At 38.8% G+C, this 22,859-nt stretch overlaps 1 protein-coding gene across 1 annotated transcript in view; it reads left to right on the top strand.

The window, feature by feature from the left end:
• Positions 1–22,859, top strand: part of RHOBTB3 (Rho related BTB domain containing 3) — a 63,586-nt gene that overhangs the window by 6,518 nt on the left and 34,209 nt on the right. Inside the window, exons 4-6 of the mRNA XM_007978923.3 lie at positions 10,022–10,176; positions 13,925–14,036; positions 16,743–17,108. Coding sequence (XP_007977114.1) covers positions 10,022–10,176; positions 13,925–14,036; positions 16,743–17,108 — 633 coding nt within the window. The remainder of the gene's footprint in view (positions 1–10,021; positions 10,177–13,924; positions 14,037–16,742; positions 17,109–22,859) is intronic.

Raw genomic sequence — 22,859 nt, 5'->3', positions numbered from 1 at the left:
TTGCAGCACTTGAGAAGGCTCCCTCATGCTCTTCCCAGTTAATACCTCTCCTCCTCAGAGGTAACTGCTATTCTGACGTCTAACAACATAGATTAGTTTTACCTATTTCTGAACTTGAGACCAATGAAATTATACAGTATGTGGTGGTGTCTTAGGTCAGGCTAATTTCAGTTGGCGTAATACTTTTGAGATTTGTCCATGTTGTGTTTATCTGTAGTTCGTTCTTTTTATTACTGTATATTATTCCATTGTATGAATATGCCATAATGTATCCATTCCTTTGAGGATGCTTAGGTGGTTACCCAGGAGTGGGATTGTTGGGTCAGAGGGCGGGTATCTATGTAGCATTAGTAGATACAAATAAGGCAGGCATGACCCACCCATGACCCCATATCCTCTCTATTTCCTTATCTTTCTTTTTATTTCTGGTCATGATTCATAAAAGAGGTATCCACACTTCCCGAGTCCATTTCCTATTCATTCTTCAGTTCACTACAGTCTGACTGTGACTTTCACAAGTGCACCAAGTTTGTTCTCACTCAGGGTCTCCAGTTGCTGTGGTCTGAATGTGTTCCCCCAAGTTCATGTGATGGACACAGTGTTGGGCAGTGGGACTTTAGGAGGTAATTAGGGCAAGAGAACTCTGCCCTCATAAATGGATTGATGCTATTATCTCTAGAGTGGGTTCATTATCACGGGAGTGGGCTCCTGATAAAAGGATGAGTTTGGCCCCCTTCTGCCCTCTGTCTTGTGAGCTCTCTTGGACTTCTGCCTTCCACCATGGGACGATGCTGCAGGAAGGCCTCACTGATGCTGGCACCTTGATATTGGACATCTCAGCCTCCAGAACTGTGAGAAATAAATTTTTTTTCTTTAGAAATTGCCCAGTCTGTGGTGTTCCATTTTAGCAGCACAAAATGAACTAAGACACCATTTATATCCTTGTTAGCCAAATTTAATACACTTTAATAACAATTATCTCTTACTGAAGAGATAAGAGATAATAATACTTATCACTTATTGAAATTATTGAAACATACTCTCCCTCCATTTAATAAAGCTACTGTTTCTTTCCTGGTTCTTCTAACTCTCTGTCTCCTTTACCTTTCTCCCATCTCCCACACACACAGCGGCACCAACATATCGTGGAATTGCTTCTCAGGGTTCCATCCTTTGACCTCACCTGTTCTTACTCTTCAACCAAACCATTAACCTGCTAATCTGTTACCCTGGCTTCTCCTATATAAACACTGATGACTGTTCAGTCTGTCTGTCTGGCTTTAGTCTCACTCCTGACACATATCTCCATAGACATCATCTTCCTCTGGCCAAATTCCCTGTCTTAGTGAATGATGCCAATCCTATCCATTCACCCAAACAAGAATCATCCTAGACGCAGCCCAATTCCCCATATCCAGTTGATTAAGAAACCCTTTTGCTTTTATATTTTAAATAAATCTCAAACTCATTACTTTCTCTTCATCTCCGTTGGATTTCACATTTTGGTCATTTAATTATTTGTCATGGTGGCCTTCTTTTTGGTCTCTTTAAGGGATGGTTTCAGATTTTGTAGGGCCTCAAACTTATACAATTTGGGAGGTCCTTTGTAAGGAAAAAGACCCACAAAATAACAGATACATACATGTACGAAAGTAAATATTTAGAATGATAAGTGAAAGCACAGAAAATTACAACTAAAAAAGCTGTTAAATACTATAAACATTTTTAAATACATGTATATATTTTTGAGATAGGGTCTCGCTCTGTTGCCCAGGCTGGAGTGCTGTGGCGTGATCATAGCTCACTGCAGCCTCGACCTCCTGGGCTCGAATGATCCCCTCACCTCAGCCTCCTGAGTAGCAGGGACTATAGGCACATGCCACCACACCTGGCCGATTTTTTTGCAGAGACAGAATTCTGCCATGTTGCTCAGGCTAGTCTCCATCTCCTAGGCTCAAGCCATCTGCCCCCTTCAGCCTCCCAAAGTGCTGGGGTTACAGGCATGAGCCATCACATCTGGCAACACATCTTTTTAACAGCCTGATACTTGTTCAACTTCTCTTATATTTTTTGGGTGACTATAGTCTTTGGTCATCTCTTCATATGATAACCACTGACAGGTTATGGCTGTGTCCCCACACAAATCTCACACTGAATTGTCATCATCCCTATGTGTCATGGGAGGGACCTGGTGGGAGGTAGTTGAATCATGGGAGCAGGTTTTTCCCGTGTTGTTCTCATGATAGTTAATAAGTCTTGTGAGATCTGATGGTTTTATAAAAGGGCAGTTCTGCTCATGCTCTTTTGCTTGCTGCCATGTAAGATGTGACTTTGCTCCTCCTTCACCTTCCACCATGATCGTGAGACTTCCCCAGCCATGTGGAACTATGAGTCCATTAAACCTCCTTTTCTTTATAAATTACCCAGTCTCCGGTATGTCTTTACTAGCAGCATGAGAACGGACTGATACAACCACTTTGTGATATTTTCTATAGAGAGAAGAGAATGATAATCGGTTTTTCTTTCTGCATATTTCTTCTCTTTCCACATCTTTCTGGTCCTGGGCACCAGAGTTTGTGTTGTATTCCTATTTCAGCTCAGGATTCTTGTCATAACACCAAATAAGTGTGCACTGTGGGTGGCAGAAGCATTTCTGAAAGTCATACGTGTATTAGGATAGTTATCACTCAACTATACATGGACGTGACTATAAACCACAAATAGCTAACAAAGCCTAAAGTTAAATTCCCCTTAGCAGCATCCCCAAAATGCCCATAGTTACTCCAGAGCTGCCTGATACAAGATGAAGTGATTTGGAGTGGAAAGAGACAGTCGTCTTGACTAAATATCTTATTTTGCAAATTTTACAAAAGAATGTGACCATGTGAAGATATATTGCTTAGGTTCTTCCTGGGGCTTGGAAAGGATCCATAAGAAAAGAGCCTTGAAGCTTGAGCTTCATCAGCTTCATGGTAAATTGGCCTCTGGTGTGCTATTCCTGGTTTGTCTCTTTCTGAAATAAATTCTCTCAGAATAGTCATCCTAGAATACAAGTCAGATCATGGCGCTCAATGCTTTGAATTCTTCAGGAACTTTCTTCTTTGCCTCTTATTTTGCAAAATTTCAAACCTCAGAAAGTTGACAAGAATGAGACATTGAACCCTAGATTTTATAAGCAAGCGCGCGTGCACACACACACACGCACACATTATTTTTGACTGAACTATTTGAGAGTAAATTGTAAACGTTATGAGATTTCTTTATTCCTATTTACTTTAGCATGTATTATGTCGTCATCAATCAAGAAATCTAACATACTATTATATTTTTACTATTATTTAAGATATAATCCATATTTACATTTCCCCAGTTGTTTCTTTATAATGTGCGTTAGAGCTGGAGTTTATTGTTGTTGTTGTTTAACCAATCCAGGATGCAGTTAAAAATTACACATTGCAGTTAGTTGTTATATGTCTCTATTCTCTTTTTTTTTCTTTCTTTCTTTCTTTTTTTTTTAGAGACAAGATCTTGCTATGTTGCCTAGGCCGGTCTGGAACTCCGGCTTAAGCCATTCCCCTGCCGCAGACTCCCAAGTAGCTAGGATTATCGGCATGCATTACCACATCTGCCTTCTAATCTCTTTTAATCTGGAGCAGTACTCCCAATGGTTTTTGGGGGGGAGGGACCGTGTCTTTTGTAACGTTAACATTTTTAATGAACCCAGGCCCTTTAGTTTCATAATTCCTTCATTTATGATAAATGTGCTTGGAAAATAGTGATGTTTCTATCGTTCCTCCTACACTTACTGGTTGATACTCTTCTGTAAATGGAGCTTTCCTTTTTCTGTGCTCCCAAATTTTTCTCTTAGAATTATCATGATTCACGGATTTTAAATTCAGTATTTTATAATCTGTTCTGATTATTCTTTCAAATGCTCGCATTGTTCCATATTTGCCTAGAGGTAGTCATTTCAAGCTACCTCTAATCAGTTTTTAGCCCCTTCCTTATTTTCTGGCACAAGATATTCCAGGCTCAGACTTCGCCTGTCCCAGCCCTAGAATCAGCCATTTCTTTAGGGAATTCTGGTCCCTTCTAGGGGGCAATGATATTTAGAAACCAAGGTCTGGACTCTTAGATGCTCATGACTTTAGGTGTCTTTATTTCTAAGCCCTTTAATTGGCTAGAGCCAGGGATTATACCTTTTCTTTAAATTATAGGCACCGATACCCTTATTTCAGTCCAGTATTGGTATCTCATTTCAATAACTTTTGCTTATAAAATCGCAGTCCAGTATTTGTATCTCATTTCAATAACTTTTGCTTGTAAAATCGTTACCTGAAACGCAAGATCCTTCATGAGGTAGCCTCTGACTGTTTCTAGAATCTTGCAAGGCACAATTCCCTGTCTTATGTAACAGTCACACTGAACTACTTGAAAAACTTTATGTTTTTATTTAGGTCTAGGAAAGTCTTAACTTTGTGACTTCAGATATTACCATCCCTCCATTTTCTCTATTCTCTTCTTTTGGGACTCTTGTTAGACTGATGTTGAAACTTCTGGATCTCTTCTCTGATTCTTTTATCTTTCTTTTATATTTCTCATTGCTTTATTTCCTTGTGTTGCATTATAGGAGATTTCCTTGGCCTTTTCTTCTGGTTCACACATTAGTTCTGCTGGGTCTGTTCTGCTATTCTGCCTTATTACATTTTTTGTTTCAAAAGCTTTTCATACAAGATCTGTAATGGCTGTTTTCATAATTTCTTGTTCCAGTCTTAAGGATGCAAACTTTTGCTTAAAAAAACTCTCAGAGTAATTAATGATACTTAATAATTTTATTTTGATTTGTCTATTAAGTTTGGTTTTAAGATGGCATTATAAGTCATTCTACTTGATGAGATTTTATTTTATGGTATGGATGCTTCTTAAACATTGGGTAATTCTTAATTTGCCTACCTTTGCAGTTGACTTTCCTTGTTGGATTGATGCCTTCCTCTTTCTCTGCCCAGCTGCTGTCTGGGGATGGGGGTGTAAGTACGAAAACACCCAGGATCAACAGACCTGGCTTCTTCCACAGGGGTTCTCCCACTCATCCCCAGTCATTTGCCTTTGGGCCTCCTCCTCCTTCTTGCTCCCCGCATTGTTTAGCAGAGAGCGCTCTGGATGTGGCTGCAGTGTGAACCTGTACTCAGAGTTTCAGGAGGCCTCTTTTGTCCTGTGCTGCCTGCCTTCATTCTCTCAGGCACTGCTAGTTTCTGAGCTGATGAGGTTTCCCCTCTAGTTTTTGAGTATTGCTGTCTATTCAGTCCTTCCTGCTTCCCTCTCTCTCTCCTTCCCTCTCTTCCTTCTTTCCTCCCCTCTTCCCTCCTTCCCTCTGTTCTTCCCCTCCCCCCCATTTTTTTTTTTTTTTTTGAGACAGAGTGTCACTCTGTCGCCCAGGCTGGAGTGCGGTGGCACGATCTCAGCTCACTGCAACCTCCACCTCTCAGGTTCAAGTGATTCTCCTGCCTCAGCCTCCCAAGTAACTGCAATTATAGGTATGAACCACCATGCCTGGGTAATTTCTGTATTTTTAGTAGAGATGGAGTTTCATCATATTGGCCAGGCTGGTCTCAAACTCCTGACCTCAAGTTATCCACCTGCCTCAGCCTCCCAAAGTGCTGGGATTACAGGCAGGAGACAATGCACCTATCCTCTCTCCCCCTTCCTTTTTTCCTTCCTTCCTCCCTTCTTCCTTTCCCCCCTCCCTCTCTCCTTCTTTCTTCTCTCCCTCCTCCCCCCTTTATTTCACCATCTCTGTGATTTGGCAGGGAGGGGAGATCACAGTGTGAGCTTAGCTTTCCATCTTGAAACTGAAAATGAATGTTTTCCTTTCTTCTCACACCCCATCTGTATATGCTGTATTCTTAACTGTAGTGCCCCTCTACACAGTCCCTGTCAGATCAGCATAGCAAATTCACACTTACCTTTTAAATCGTTACACTTTCGGTGAAGCCTTCCGTAATCCCCCCAGACAGTTAACTTTCTCTCCTCTGTTCTGTGGTGGCTTTGGACACCTTTATATCAGTGTTTCTTACGTTATAACTGTTTGCAGTCATGTCTATCTTGTCTCAGTTGACTATGAGTTTTTTTATCATTTCATTTTTATATCCTTGGTACTTGATGTGTGGTAGGTGCTCACTAAACGTTTATTCAGTGAGTGAATGGTTTTATGGATGATCTAAGTAAACAAAAAAATCAGTTTCACTAACGATGAAATTAATTTGCCACACAAGATGTAATTATAAAGTAATTACAAAGCTAAATCTGGCTATTCAACTCAAGGACCTTTATTGGCTTCCCCCCATCCATCCCTTGGAATACATGAAGCTGTGCTGGGTGCTCTCCTTATAATTCCCTTGGAATTCTTTTTACCTTTTTGTTTGTTTGTTTTTGGTTTAAATAGAGATGGGGCTGGCCATGGTGACTCATACCTGCAGTCCCAGCACTTTGGGAGGCTGAAGTGGAAGGATCACTTGCGATCAAGAGTTCAAGACCAGCCTGGGCAACATGGTGAAACCCCATCTCTAGTAAAAATACGAAAATTAGCCAGGTGTGGTGATGCACACCAGTAGTTCCAGCTACTAGGTAGACTGAGGTGGGAGGATCACTTGAGCCAGAAATCATACCACTGCACTCCAGCCTGGGGACAGAGTGAGACCCTGTCTCAACATAAATAAATAAATACATAAAAATTTAAAAAATAAAAAAATGGAGATGGGATTTCACGATGTCGACCAGGCTGGCCCCCAACTCCTGAGCTCAAGGGATCCTCCTACCTCAGCCTCCCAAGTAGCTGGAATTAAGCACATGCCATCATGCTCAGCTTCTTGAAATTCTTTTTAAAATTAAAAAGAATTCAGCAAATATAGTCCAGTCTCATATCTTTCCTTTGTTACCCATGTTTTTGACAACCTTGACCCTATGGATATCTTCATCATATTTGACTCGGAATAAATTTTCAGCTTGTATGAAATATTGAATCTATCTTGAAAAGAGATTTTTTTTTTTCAGAATGTGCTTAGAATGTATGCGTAGCTTTAAGCTCCCGAAGACAGTCATACTTTCAGTTATTTTTGAAACTCCAGTAGAGCCTGGTCCTTTACTAGGCTAGAATTTTTGAAAAGAATTTCTAAAACTTCCAAGCAGTGGCAGTGTTGTAAGAATTAACTTACAGGTTCCCAAAGCCACTGCTTTTCAAAGAGATGTTACCCATTTGAATGTCAGAGTTACCCTGTGCTTGCTTTAAAAGAAATAGACAGCATTTTATGATGACATCTTAAGCATGTAACCGAAAAAAAGACTATAGTGTTAGCTAGAAGTGTAGCACTGATTCAGTCACGTGACCATGCGGCACCACAGTTTAAAATTAGTTTCAGTCCTCTGCTTGTTTCTGATTAAATGGTTAATGTAAATTAATTTAATTCAGAATTGGTTCTCCTGCTATAACCAATACAAGTCAGACTTCTACTTGGAATCTTAGATCGTATAGCTGATTGATATTGAAGAATATAGGAATGGTTCAAAAGAGAACCACAAAGTAACTATTTAGAAACAAAAGCCTATCGAGAAGGTTTTAAGAAGTAAGATTTTAGAATCCAGATAAAGGGTAGGTAGCTAAGTTTCAACATAGTTACAGCATAATATGGTGTAGAATGACTAGACATTTTTTTCCTTTCTGGTGAGTGAACGAAAACAAATGTCTTCAGTGGCGTAGAAGAGTTACAGGGTGCTTTCTAGGAACCTGTGTAGGTAAGTTGCTCACCGCCATGCACAGTGGAAAACCCACCCCACTAGCATAAACCTGAAATTAGTTGTATTTTCTCCCTCAAATCAGGATTGTTAAAAATTATTTTACGTTATGTTCACTTCATTTTTCCACTTGAAACACTCCTGTCTCTGCTTGATTTCTGTCCAGAAATAAAGTTTATTAAGATGATCTGCCTACCCACTCCATTCCATCAACATAAGGAGACCTTTGTAGATATAAGAAGGTCTCTGTTTTCAGAAAACCAAAGGCACTGTTTACGAAGGCTTTGTAAAGAATGTTAAACACCAACATATTATTTTTCAAGATAGGCTAAATTCTGTATGAAAACTTTATTTGCTCCAAACTTAAAATGATCTTAGAAAAAGTAAAAGTAAAATCTCAAATTAGAATTTATGGCATAATTTAGAGAACTCAAGTTTAATGTTTAAATCACTGTATCTTTGGAATCAGTAATTCTTTACTAAAAGTATATCTTTATTTTTTCTTTTAGTGTCACTTTTCTTTTTAGGCGGAGCAAGTAGCCGTGTTATGTTGTTTATCTCTAACCCACAAAGAGACTTGGAAAAGTCACATAACCTCTCTGAGCCTCAGTTTCTTCCTCTGCAAAATGAGAATATGAATATATGGCTTCTGAGCTCCAAAATGCTTTCAGTGAAGCTAAAATTATCTAAGCCATGTGTGTCTGTGTGCATGTGTGTGTGCGCCTGTTTATGTGCATTTTTACATGTTATGCATGTGCACTAAATATAATTCGCATATACCCAATATTTACATGTATCTGCTCCATCTGTATGCAATTCATTCGTAGGGAAGTTGCTGCATATGTGATGGGGAGCTGCTCAAATGTCCTTTCAGGGCCAATGTACTTACTCCCTCAGTTATTGGGGCTTGCTGGCTGCTGCTGGTGCACATGTGAGCCGCTTTCCATGCATTAGTCTGTGCCGATGGGAGCTGCCATGCCCAAGTTATGCCTGCTCCAGGGGTTTAGTCCTTGTCTGATTACTGGTCAATTTAGGGATAGGGTACAGCTCAGCGACCTCGTTTCCCCAAATGAGGAACAACTCTAAAAGACCATCTAAGATCCAGAGCCCGCTGTAGGATCAGCTTTGGTCCCTGTTCCAACAGGACTGCAGTTCCGATTTTCCCTCTACCCAGTCCTGCATTCCTCACCACCGAGAAGGGTTTTCCCAAGATCGCTCCCCAATTAACCATCTCCACACCACTCTTCATCTTAGAGTCTTCCTCCCCACGGGAAGCCAGTCTACAACCACATGCATTTCTGGAAATGAATTTACCCTCTTTTGATCTGGCAGCCTTTCTGAATGGTGACACATCTGATGTGGTCACGATATATAACAAATCTGGCTGACAAATACGGAGTTAAACATATATTTTTAGCCTTACTAGGGATGTTCTTAATAGATAGATGGTTCTCCCACCTTCCTAACCATAGATCTGTACATGATACAACTGTGAATCTTGGGACATTTCATTTTTTGAGTTAATACTTTTTATTCCTTCAGTTTTTAATCTTAAAGGAAAAGATACAGAATGATGAATACTTTTTTATTTTTTGAGTTAATACTTTTTATTCCTTCAGTTTTTAATCTTAAAGGAAAAGATAAAGTTGAATGCTTTAGAGTTTAATGATTGAAATGTCTGAATTAATAGGAATGTACTTCATATGAAGTTTACAAAGAGAGTGACAATTTTGTTGCCTGGAAAATCAGGTCAAATTGAAGGTTCTGTTACAATAGAAGTATAAGGTTTACTCAAACTTCGTAAATAGATTTAAAGTTTGGTATATTAAAAAAGCAAATCCACTGTTTTCCATGCTCTCCATGGCAATCAAGTTGTTACGTTTATCTTCTTTTCTACTGGCCTAGAAATATTGATATTCAGGATGTCAAGGTTGTGTAAAAAGAAGCAGACCCACGAGTACTGGTTGTTTGTTAATATCCATACTTCTAAATTCTTCTATTTTCTAAAATGCTATTTATTATTCTTGCAGTGACTGCTTATTTATTTAGGGACCTTTCTATGGTCATTGACGCTTTTTATTCAGGGTTTAGTGGGTAGTGGATACACTGAAGTCTTTTGAACTGTGGCTCTGGTGTGAGCTCTTAGTTTGTTGTTTAATGTTCAGATTGTCTGTGTACCATTTTTTTTCCTGTTTAATTCCAAAACTCTTGGTTTTAAAATTTGTTTTCTCAGAAGAATTACCTTGTACATGCCCACTATGTACATCAGACAGAGGGAGCTGTGTTAGTACAACCGAAGGGATCCAACTTGCAAAAGAACTAGGAGCGACCTATCTTGAACTCCACAGCCTTGATGACTTCTACATAGGAAAGTATTTTGGAGGAGTGGTAAGTGGAAATTCCTATTAAGTATAAAGTTACTTGTCAGGTTGGCTCATTAGGTATTTTCTAGAACATCAGTTAGAACTTCAGATTTAAAAGCATGGTTTGTCTTACCTAACCTGAAGAAATAAAATGAGAGTGAGTGCAGGGGTTTTATCAGAATAAAATTATAATTTTATTTTTCTCTCCAAATGAAACCTTTTCTATTATCTGATATTTTGGAATTTTTCATTTGGTGATCTTTAGTAGTCTTTGTTGCATGTATCAAAAGCGTGTTTACTTACCCAAACCTGTGATGCCAGTTTTAATAGTCATCTTTATACAGCTGAATGAGCCTGGCAGCCTGAGCCAGCAGGCCCTGAAAGTTCTCTTTCATTTCCATCTACTAGTTGAAAAAAATAATTTTTCTTCCTCTCTGTGTGCTTTGGCAAAATTTTATATACTCCTAATTTTGTTGTAGCTCAAACAGATTCAGAGGAGCTACTTATACAAATAGCTGCTTGTTGGATATGTGGGAGCAAGTCTGCTTGCCTGGTTGCAGTGGCGCATATTGGGTTCTGCAGTCATTTTGATACTGATCTTAACACACAGCACTTCCCATATAGTATTAGGACTGTAACGTCCTTGGAGAATACTGTGGAGTTGTATCATTTAAGAATTTGCTGACATAGAAACTACATTTCCAAACCTCTAAGAAGCAACTCCTCTCAACAGACAAATCTGATATGCATGGATGAGAAGTTAAAAGCAAAGAAAACCTGCTTTACGCAGGAGCACCTTGGCATCCCTCATCGGTTCCCTAGCTCTTCACCATGTACTCATTCCAATATGCCCCAGTAGTCATTATGTAAATTCACATTGAAATGTTGACGTTCCACAGATGACTACAGAAGTGTCATTTGTGTAAATGGGTAAAATAAAGACCAAATATAAATGCTGCTAATTTCCATCAAATATCAATGGCTTTTATTTACCCAATAATATAAAGAAACATTAATATTACAATGTTAAGGAAGATATACTCACAATATTGATATTATCGATGACTGTGAGAAACTTTTGTTGCATTCATTTATAGTGATGAGCAGTGAGTAGAAAGGTGGATAAGAGAGATTTAATCTTCCTGTCAAGCAGATTATATTCTAGTGGCTTTTTAAAAATCTTAATTTGGCGAAGAATGGTACGTTTCCTAAAATACCTGGGGAGCTGGAGAGCAAAACGATGGTTTGGTTTTGCTTGTTGTGAAGGTTCATTTGTCAGGTAGTTTCATGCATTAGATTTGGTTTATTTGTTGAGGGGAGGCCGTTCCCGTGGAAGCCACAGGACTCCTTGCTCCCTGTTCCACGATCCTGAACCTGAAATTCCCAGGATCACTCTTCCCACCTTCCCACTCCCATTTTCTCTCCTCTCTTTCTCTTCTTCTGGCTCCTTTTTTCTCTTTCTTCCTAATATCTAATGTTGCAATTAGGGTTAGAGGCGTGATGAGGATTGATGTGGCCAAGGTTGGGAGAAAGACATGGCAGTTTATTTTTTCCTTAACTTAAGACCTGATGAGAATATGGAAACAAGATCAGAATGATCTCTTTTTAGATGTTTTACTTTCTAGTAAAGTACAACTGGGATCTCAAGTGTAAAATAGAATGGCATTGGCAAGCATATGGATGGAGATGATGATGTTAGAATAAAAAGAGCATTGAAAATCTGCATTTAAGGGTCAGGGTTGAAGAGCTCTGCAGTACTACCCTTAGACCTAGGCCAGAGAGAAAGCCGCCTGCCTTCCAGCTTTAGAGAGCTCCATCTGTCCGTCCTCCAGTTGCACCCCTCCCCACAGGGTACAAGTCAGTGGAGCCAAGGGTTGTGCCTACCTGGAGCTGGTGGACTTCATTCCTTTCTAGACCTGCACTGTCCATTATGGCAGCTGCTGGCTACATGTGGCTATTTATATTTAAGTGAATTGAAATAAAATAAAACCAAGTAAAATTCAGTTCTTCAAGCATATGAACCATATTTTCGGTGCTCTAGGGCTACATGTGGCTAGTGGCTACTGTATTATATAATGCATATATTACAGAACATTTCCATCCACACAGAAGGGTCTGTGGAGTAGTGCTAGGACTATGCTCCCAAACCCAGTACCCCAGAATTCTCTGGCCACTGGTCTTAGGCCTGTTTCGACCTGTGCAGGCCATTTTCCTGGGACAGTCCTCCTGATGGTGGACCACATGGCTGGTATATGCACCCCTAGGCCTGCCCGGTGACCCAATGGTGAGTCTTTATGGGGAATGGGGGAGGGGGCGGTGGACAGAGCTTGGATGTCCACTTCTGTGCACAGAGCTCTTTAAAGCATGAGTTAGAGCAGGAGGTGAGAAGAGAATGGGTGGTCTTAAGGCTCAGGAATTAGGGACCAGCTCTCCCTTTGCTATGTGAACCTCTGAAGAATCTGAGAATTTAAATATAAATCTTGCCTGCAAGGCTTTTATGATGATGTATTTGTCAAAGCAGAAGTATAGAATATCTTTTATATATAACGGTTTGTTTTCTTTGTTTACAGCATTTAAATATTTAGGTATGTGGTGGGTGGGCCTCCTTTTGGACTTTTGCCCCAGGCCTTGCAAGCTAGGGCACAGGCCTGAAGCTATGTAAATGCACCTGAGTGAGATTTTTAATTTGTAAAGGACAGATTTTAAAGAAATTTGTTCAAGAGAAGAAAGTGAAGTTTCCTGACTCATAGGAACATCTGTAGACACAGAGGTAGATCTGTTCCTGCTTTGAATTTCACTAATATTAACTGTGGTGGTTGCCCACTGAGAAAATTATTAGCAGCGTCACAATTGTAGAGATTGACTTTCTTGAGTATTCAAGAGAGTAGCTGCGTGGGATGGCATGCGCTTGTGATCCCAGTGACTTGGAAGGCTGAGGCGGGAGGATCCCTTGAGTCCAGGAGTTTGAGTCTAGCTTGTGCAACATAGCGATACTCCATTTCTAAAATTAAAATATATATATGTGTGTATATATACATATAAAATTTAAAAAAGAGAACCAACAATTCCTTCTTTTAAGAAAAAAAAACTTTTAGATTCAGGGGCACGTGTTTGTTATATAGGTAAATTGTGTGTCACAGGGGTTTGGTGTTCAGATTATTTCACCAACTAGGTAATAAGCATAGTACATGGTAGGTAGTTTTCTGATCCTCACTCTCCTCCCTCCCACCACCCTCTCAAGTAGGCCTGATGTCTGCTCGTCACTTCTTTGTGTCCATAGGTACTCAACGTTTAGCTCCCACTTACAAGTGAGAACATGTGGTATTTGGTTTCTTGTTCCTGTTAGTTCGTTTAGGATAATGGCCTCTGGCTCCATCCATTTTGCTGCAAAGGACATCGTTTCATTCTTTTTATGTCTGTGTAGTATTCCATCATGTGTATGCACCATGTTTTCTTTATCCAGTCTATCGTTGATGGACATTTAGGTTGATTCTATGTCTTTGCTGCTGTGAATAGTACATGTGTCTTTGTGGCAGAATGATTAATAACAACTCCTTCTTGAGTGGATAGTTTATTTATGTTCAGAGAAGGCACAGTCTGCTCCACTAGATTCATTTTTTTAAATAAAAAATTGTTTATATGTGTTTGCTAATGCATACATATAAATGGTACTGACATTTAAAACGTTTGACAGTTGTGACTTCGGATACAAATTTTCATGTTGGATATATAGTTTTGTTGGATCTTCAATTAAAATTCGATTCCTGTTTTAGTTGGAGTATTTTATGATTCAAGCCTTAAATCAGAAGACAAGTGAAAAAATGAAGAAAAGAAAAATGAGCAACTCGTTTCATGGAATTAGACCACCTCAACTTGAACAACCAGGTGCATTTCTTAGCCAATGTGTAGACATTCATTAGACATTCATTACAGATCCTTTCTCACAGGTCTTAGAGCAGTTGTTCTCAAACTTGAGCATGCTCAGAGCTTACCTGACATTGTGATTCAGTCAACCTTGGACAGGGCCTAGAATCTGCGTTAATCAACTTCCCAGATGATGCAGAAGCAGATTGGTACTTGAATCACATTTTGAGAAATACTGCTTTAAAAATTGAGCCTATAGATTCTAAAAGTAATATGTGTCGTGGGTGGAGAGCTGTTCTAGATTAAAGTCTAATGCTAAATAACTACTAAATGCAATGCATGAACCTTGATTGGATACTGGTTTAATAAAAATATCTAGAAGATGTTCCTGCAACATGGGTTAATTTTAATACAGACTGGAAATTAGATTATATCATGTAATTACTGTTAATTTTCTTATGTATCATAATGGTATTGTGATGAATAGGAGAATGTTCCTATTCCCAGGAGATGAAGGTGAGAGTATTTTAAAGCTGAAGCATCCTGATGACTGCAGCTTTTAAATATTTCAGCTGTGTAGCTGTGTGTGTGTATGTGTTTGCGTGTGTGTGTGTCTTTCTGTCTTTCTAGAGATAAGGGGAAAATAAAATGTTAATAATTGCAAAATCCAGGTGACGGATATATGTGAAGGGTATATGTGTGTTCATTGCATCATTCTTTCAACTTTTTTGAATGTTTGAAAGTATTTTTAATACAAAGTTCAGGGCAAATAAACTTAAAAGTAAATTATATCAACTGTTACCAGAATTTTCTGCATGATTTTGTAATAGAAATAGTAGCGTAGCACTTGATTGGATCAATATCCTTTGGAATTTAAGAGACCCCATCTCTTTAAAAAAGTGCAGCTATATAGACCACATATAAATCTAAATGATACACATTTGGCTTTGAATTTCCTGGTGTGCAAAGGGAAAGGGGAGACATGGTCTATTAGGTTGCAAACCCTTGGGCATTAAATCCTTTCTGGGTTAGAAAATGAGTGGGAAATGACCAGATAAATAATGTAGATAGTTCTTAGTTCTCATTAATCAAGAAGACAAAACATACTACATCCTCAGAGAAAGCAAAACATTACATGTCATTTAGCTCTAAAAGAAATATCTGGGCCCAGGCGTGGTGGCTCATGCCTATAATCCCAGCACTTGGGGAGGCCAAAGTGGGCAGATCAGCAGGGGTCGGGAGTTCCAGACCAGCCTGGCCAACATGGTGAAACCCTGTTTCTACTAAAAATACAAAAATTAGCGGGGCATGATGGTGACGCCTGTAGTCCCAGCTACTCACGAGGCTGAGGCAGGAGAACTGCGTGAACTGGGGAGGCAGAGGTTACAGTGAGCCGAGATCATACCACTGCACTCCAGTGAGACTCTGTCTCAAAAAAAAACAAAAAAGAGAAAAAAGAAATCTCTTGTGTGGGTCTTCATGTGGGGGCACTAAGTGATATAGTGGACAGGGCCTTCAAAAGTGTCTCTTCAGGAAATGCAGCCTCAGCGTTCACAGAGCTGTTTCTTGTACTCTTCTGTTAGGACAGCTGTGTGTAAAACACTAAAGATATCCCAGGGGTTCAGAATAATACAGTCTGGGTACATATTTAGGGCTGATTTGTTCCAAGGACGGATCCTGGGCTCTGGGGCACATCGCATTTAGGGTTTTGTGAGGGCGCCACAGGCAGTGGAAGGGAGGAGGGTGGACTGGAATACAGTGCAGGGAGAGCCTGGCCTCCAAAGGACTTTGTTGTTATCTGTTTTATAGGCTGGGGTTTGCTTTGGAAGCAAGGATTTTTATTGCTAAAGAAGTTTGAATTTCACTGATTTAGGTGGTTCCTTATCCTTCAACACTGCACAAATATTACTTTCCTTAGCTCCTCTTTGGATAAAAATGAGATGGCAGATGTTTTACAGTTAGGGTCGGTGGAGAGGGCCTGGAGTGTAGGTATTCTGAGTTGATTGAGGGCTCATCTCTCTTTATTGGTGATCAAACTAGTAGACTGAAGGTTATATCCTCTATTAGAAATTAGGGAGCTGAGTCCGCACTTTTGCTGAAGCATTTTACTAGAAGGAAAAGTACTAGTTTTGGAATCCAAATAAAGGGTTCAAAATGTTTTCCAACAATAGTGTTCAAGACCGTGAGCCTTGACTTTGAGAAGTTGCAGAATTTTAACAGCTCAGCCCTCTACCTCTGCTTCTGGTCCCAAGAGTTAAAGGACTTCAGATGTGAGGTTGGGTTCTTCGGAACTTATTCAGTACTCTGAACTTTTAAAATCGGGTAGAAGTAAAGAATGATGACTATGAAATACTAAAGTGCGGTATTTGGCAGGTTGTTCTATTTTGGGACACACAAGTAAGAAGAAATGTTATTTTATTGCTCTGTACGTCATTAGTAAGTTCTTCATTTGCTCTATAAAATGTAAATAAACATAGTATTTGTGTGTCTGTGTTATAAAATTCTGTAGTCCCTGAATAATTAGTTTATATATGTTTGTAAATTAGGTTAAGCTATACAAAATTGCTGTTTTTGTGCATCAAAAAATGGTTAAATATTGGCTGTTTCTTACGGTTTAACCTAATAATCTTTTAAAATATTATACAATTGTATTTAAAGTAAACATGAAATTATTGGGTCTGTAAACCTGAAAGGAGTTTATTATTTTTATTTTCTTTTTCAAAACAGAAAAAATGCCTGTCTTAAAGGCCGAAGCGTCACATTATAACTCTGACTTAAATAACTTGCTGTTCTGCTGCCAGTGTGTGGACGTGGTATTTTACAACCCCAACTTAAAGGAAGTTGTAGAGGCCCACAAGATCGTTCTCTGCGCTGTAAGCCATGTTTTCATGCTGCTTTTCAATGTGAAGAGTCCTACTGACATTCAGGATTCCAGTATCATCCGAACTACCCAGGATCTCTTTGCTGTAAACAGAGATACTGCATTTCCAGGTGCTAGCCAGGAATCTTCAGGCAACCCACCATTACGAGTCATTGTTAAAGACGCCGTCTTCTGTTCTTGTTTATCAGACATCCTTCGCTTCATTTATTCAGGTATCTTGTCAAGTGGTTCTGGTTACTTACAATCTCATAAACTTTGCAAATGAAACGTGCCTGTGGTGCTCAAGGGTACTGATTAGTTTTACAGTGATCTTTTCCTACCATCTGGGATGAAGATTCTACATGAAATATTATTTGCTTTATATATAGGAATTGGTCCAAGCTTTCTGTTTTCCTTACAAACGTACTTGCCTCATCTTTTTCCTATCAATTTCATTTTACTGTGGTAAAATATATGGAACATAAATTTTACTATCTTAACCATTTTTAAGAACACAGTTCAGTGGAATTAAACACATTCATAATGTTATGTAACTATCACCACCATCCGTGTCCATAATTCTTTTCATCTTATAAAACTGAAACTCTCTACCCATTAAACAATGATTCCCCATTCCACCCTCTTTCCAGCCACTGACAGCCATCATTCCACTTTCTGTCTCTGTGATTTTAACTCTCCTAAGTGCCTCATGTAAGTGGAATCATACAGTATTTGTCATTTTGTGATTGACTTATTTTACTTAGCATAATGTCTTAAAGGTTCATCCAAGTTGTGGTGTGTATCAGGATTTTCTTCCTTTGAAGGTTGATCATATTCTGTAGTACCTATAGACCACATTTTGTTAACCCATTCATTCATCCGTGGACACGTGGGTTGCTTCTGCTGTTGCAGTGATTGTGAATAATGCTGCTGTGAACACAGTGTACAAATACCTCTTTTGAGACTCTGCTTTTATTTTTTGTTTGCATATATACACAGAAGTGGAATTGCTGGATCACATGGTAATTCTATTTTTGATGTTTTACAGAACTGTCATACTGTTTTCCACAGTAGCTATACCACTTCACGTGCCTACAAACTGTGCACAAGGGTTCCGATTTCTACACATCCTTGCCAACACTTGCTATTTATTTTAATGGTAGCCATCTTAATGGGTATGACGTGGTATCTAATTTTGGTATTGATTTGCATTTCCCTAATAATTAGTGATATCAAGCATCTTTTCATATGTTTTTGTATTTGCCTTGGTTTTAAATCTACTTGTAAAAACAATAATCTACCAAACAGATATGTTAATATTTTATTTCTTTAAAAAACATCCAAAACATGAAATATGAGAATTTATTGTCCAATTTTGTTTTAAAGACATAAAATATTCCAAGAGTAAGTAAAATCAAATGTCTATACCTTAAAACCTAGCTATTCACTCTTCAGTTCGACTCTTAGATTTTGTAGGCCGTCAAAGAGAGAGTTGCATTCAGCTTAGGAACTGGAAATCAATATCCAGTGTTAGTTGAGGTCTGATTAACTTTGGCCATGACTATCATAGACGTTACTTTTTTTTTTTTCTTTACTGTGCCCTTTCTTTTTAAGATTAGCTTATCAAGTATTTTTCTCTTTGCCCTTTTAAAACCTCAGCAGCAACTATATTTTAAAGATAGAAGTTCTATCTGAGTCATTTTAGCAAATGAATCGAAGATCTTACATCTAAGTGTCCCATGTAAGAATGGAAAAGAACAGATGTAAAATGAATTTTAATGTAAGCATCTACATATAAGTTTTCTGAGAACTCCTGTCTTTAATTTTCTTTACCCACTTCAAATCATGTACCGATGACATGTTAGGCTAAGGTCACTCCTGCCCTGTAATGTGTCTGGAGAAACATTTATAATTAATTTGTTTTTAGGCTTCCAATAAAGCCTAATTGGGAACAGATAAAAAGTTTAAGGTTTGCAAAACAAGTATCATTTCCTACAGGTAGGGAAATTTGGGGCAGCCTTTATTTAAGTAATTGATGTTAAAAATGAGGTATTACTTTGTTCATGTGGGTTGTGATCATGTAATTTTATAAGTTAAAACTTAAATTATGATTTTGAAAAGTACAGTTGCAGCATGCAGATTTATGTGGATAAAAAGTACATACTGGAGTAGAATGTGGTGCTAGGTTAGTGAAATATTGGCTTGGGAAAGGCATAAATTAAGCACCTGTACAGCACACACCCAGCACGTTGCCTTCAACGGGTTCTCTCTAAGTTTTAGTTGAATTACAGAGAAGGCTCCAGAAGCCGGGCATCATCTTATCAGTAAGCCAAACTACTTAAAGACTTCATTTAGTACTATAGATTTTAACGTTTAAACTTAGAATGTCACAGTTCAGAATTTTAAGATTTTGAAAAACTGACATGTTTACATGTTAAGAGAAAAAAAATATTTTTAATCATATGTCTAAGGAACTGTGAGGGACGTGACTTTTTTATGATAATTTTCTGTTGAAATTAAGTGAATTATTCAGCAGGTTTCCAAAATTATTATTGACTACTTTCAAAGACACATGAGCACTCTGAAGTCTTATATCCTTTTTAATACAGTAGCAGTAAAATAGCTAGATGTATCTCCAGTGGTTGATCCTGCCTAGCTATTCTCTTAGGGGGAGTGCTTTATTTAATTGCAAAATTAATACAGGCAGATGGAAAAAAAGGGAAAGAAAAGAAAAAAGTTATCCTTTTACCCCAGACCCTTTCCCCAGAGTCATTTACCTGTTGTAAATTTTTTGTGCATTCATTCTGATACTGTTTGAAACAGATTAATATACTGGGGACATTTGCATTAGTAAAAATGTAATCCTAGGTAGCTGCTGCTTTCCAGGGATTACAGGCCATTTCCCATGACTGGAGTATAGAGTGAAAGGTGATGGCTGGTGGGTGATGAAGTGGGCAAGGTCTGTGGAAGCTGTTCCTGCTGCTCTTAGACTTGTGTTAGAGTTTTAAGCATGATCAGTCTGGGCTTTAGAAAGCTCATCTCTGGTGATGGTTGGAGGGTGGAACAGTGCAGCCAAGACAGGCATTCAATCAGGAGGTCCCATTACTCTGGCGATCAGCCTCAGGAAGGCCAACATTCAGACAATGGGTGGCCCTGCCCTTGGCCCTTCATCGTCTAGACCAGTGCTTTTCAAACCTTCAAGTGTATGCAGATCATCTGAAGATCTTGTTCCTGTGGAGATTCTGATTCAGTTGCCTGGAGTGGGGCATGAGATTCTGTGTTTCCAGTAGTCAGTCTCCCAGGTGGTGCTGGATCTCTGGACTACCAGAAGCAGCTGGAATACCTGCTTTTGGAAGAACTGGGAACCAGCCAAAGCCAGCAAACTAGGGCCTAGGAAGGCTACCAAGTTATCAGCTTAGGATTCAAAGTAAAAATGGGGTGAGCTGCAAGGCTGACTGAGGCAGGGCTATTTGGAACTGGGGCTCTCAGTGCCCTGTGTGTCCCCTGCCTGACATGAGGAAAAGTGGATGCCTAGTGGTTGGGTGGAAATTAAGTAAGGCTGGAATAGGGATCGGAGGGCAGGCGGGCATGATGGTGTGAAGAGCCTGCTGAGCTACAGGTCTTCAACCAGTTCAGAGTCCTGGCTTCTTAACCTGACACTCACCTGTTCCATTTCGGCTGTGATCGCTCCTTGTATGTCTCGGCCAAAGCCGGAGATGCTGTCTGCTCTGAGCAGGGGCACGGGCCGTTGACCTGGGGCTGCAGAGACCCAGATACTGGTTAAGGAAAAGTGAAAATAACTGGTTCTGCAGGTACCTATTTATTATTCTTTTAATTATTTACAGATTACAACCTCTGGCTCAAGGAAAGGTTTCATTTACATTATGTTAAAAAGAGATATCAAAGCTGTATTTGCACAGAAAAGACAATTTTGAAAAATGCTGAAAATTAAGAGAAAAAAATTTACCCAGATTCCACTATCAACAGAAAATGTCTAAACATTTATTGTTTTGTTTGATCCTCTGGTCATTTGTGTATGAATAAGTGACACTGGTTTTGAAAACATGTATTTTGTAAGCAAATCAAACAAAAATTTTAAACCTACATGTTTCTCAAAGACTTCAATAAATGGGCCAGGGTTTTTTGTTTGTTTGTTTGTTTTTTAACATTTTTAAACCTGTGAGTAGAATACAAGTGTTAAGGCACAGTTTTGCAGTGGTTTTCCCACAGAAGTGCTGTGGTCTGCCCTTGGGTTATGCTAGAGAACCATTGAAGACAGGAGTTGTTTGTTTGTATTCCCATCAGATGAGCTGGTAAAGCAGAGGTTGAACTCCATCGTGGGCTCAGGAATATTTGCCTTGAGCAAACATGGGCTAGAAAATTGTAATAAGCCTATCTCGTGTACTTTTTTTTTTTTAAAAAGAACCAAATTACAAAGAATATCTTAATTCTTTTTAAATAACATGCTTTTTTTAACCTTTAGGAATTTGAAATTTGGTGTGTATTGTGTCACCATGAACATTTGGGTCGTTATTTAGGAGGGACCTGTTTAACAACAGTCCAGTTAACATTTTACACCTATATATTCCTATTCAAATTTTTGATTCAATAGACACAGTCAAGGTATGTCTGTTTTGTATATGTTAGTTTTCTATTGAATAACAACAAACACTGCGTAACCTGTAAGTACTTAACTACTAATCCTAAAGAACAAGGAGTAATGTGATAAGTGAAGCCAACCCCTTCCTGGTCTTTAGGGAGTAATTCTTACATGGCATACAATTGTAACATTCTTATAATACTTGATACAGTCTTATGCTTGCACATTCTTGAGTCACATGATCCCAGATGGTTAGGAAGTGAAGTAATTGTAAGAACCTCAAGAATTTAGCTTTGAGCTCTTCCTGCCACAGATCAGATGGCCCTTAGAGTTTCACATCACTTATTGAAATGCCATCAGAGTAAACAAATATGTAGAAGCAAGCTTTCATCTTCAGTTTGCATAGCATTCTCCAGTTCTTAGAATTATTCCATGGCATGCCCTTTTCTGTATTGCGTAAAAACACAGTGTAGTATACATAAGTATACCATGCGCTCTAAAAGTCTAAGTGAATTCAGTGCTTTAAGAAGTTAACTAAAGAAAATCCCAGTCAGTGAAGCAAGATGTCATCCTGCCCTTATCTGCAGTCAGTCAGTAAAGTTATACAAGATGAGTAAGTTCTGGAGACCTGCTGTATGACATTTTGCCTATCGTTAATGATATTGTATTATATACTTAAAAGTTTGCTAAGAGGGTAAATCTGATGTTAAATGTTTTTACCACTGGAAAAATAAAAGGAAAGTCCCAGCCTTAGGACTATTGGCTTATTAGGACCTGAAAGTTTCAAAGATGACTTGAATGTTTCTAATGATGAAAACGGCCCAATCATCAGTGTGCTCTTGAGAATTAGTCTTGCTTTCATTTTCAGTGATTGATTCTTCCTGTGTGTGTTCTCAGACAGTTCAGTGGCCTGTGGGGATTTACCTGCTACTAATTCCATCTACTTAGATTATCTGATGCTTGCTTGCTTGCTTTTAGATAATCTTCTGAATGGAGATATTTTATAGGTGTTTTTTAGTTAATATGCTTTTACTTAAATAACAATGTAACTTTTACATATATAAGTATATAAGAGAACAAAGAGACAGTACTTGTGTTCTTCTTTAGACTGGATGAGTGTAGACAATAAAAAATACCTACATGTTCCCTTTTCTCTTTTCTGCATACCACTAACACTGGGTTTCGGTAATGGCTGAAATTTCTTTCCTTTTTCCTCTTTTTTTTTTTTTTTTTTTTGAGACGGGGTCTCACTCTGTTGCTCCCGCTGGAGTGCACTGGCATGATCACGGCTCACTGAAATCTCTGCCTCCTGGGTTCAGTCAGTTCTGCCTCAGCCTCCCGAGTAGCTGGGATTATAGGCACATACCACCATGCCCAGCTATTT

The sequence above is a fragment of the Chlorocebus sabaeus genome, chromosome 4 (genome assembly GCF_047675955.1).
Source record: "Chlorocebus sabaeus isolate Y175 chromosome 4, mChlSab1.0.hap1, whole genome shotgun sequence".
NCBI classification, from domain to species: domain Eukaryota; kingdom Metazoa; phylum Chordata; class Mammalia; order Primates; family Cercopithecidae; genus Chlorocebus; species Chlorocebus sabaeus.
Note: the sequence above shows the minus strand (reverse complement) of the source record. Positions and strands in the feature narration are given on the sequence as shown.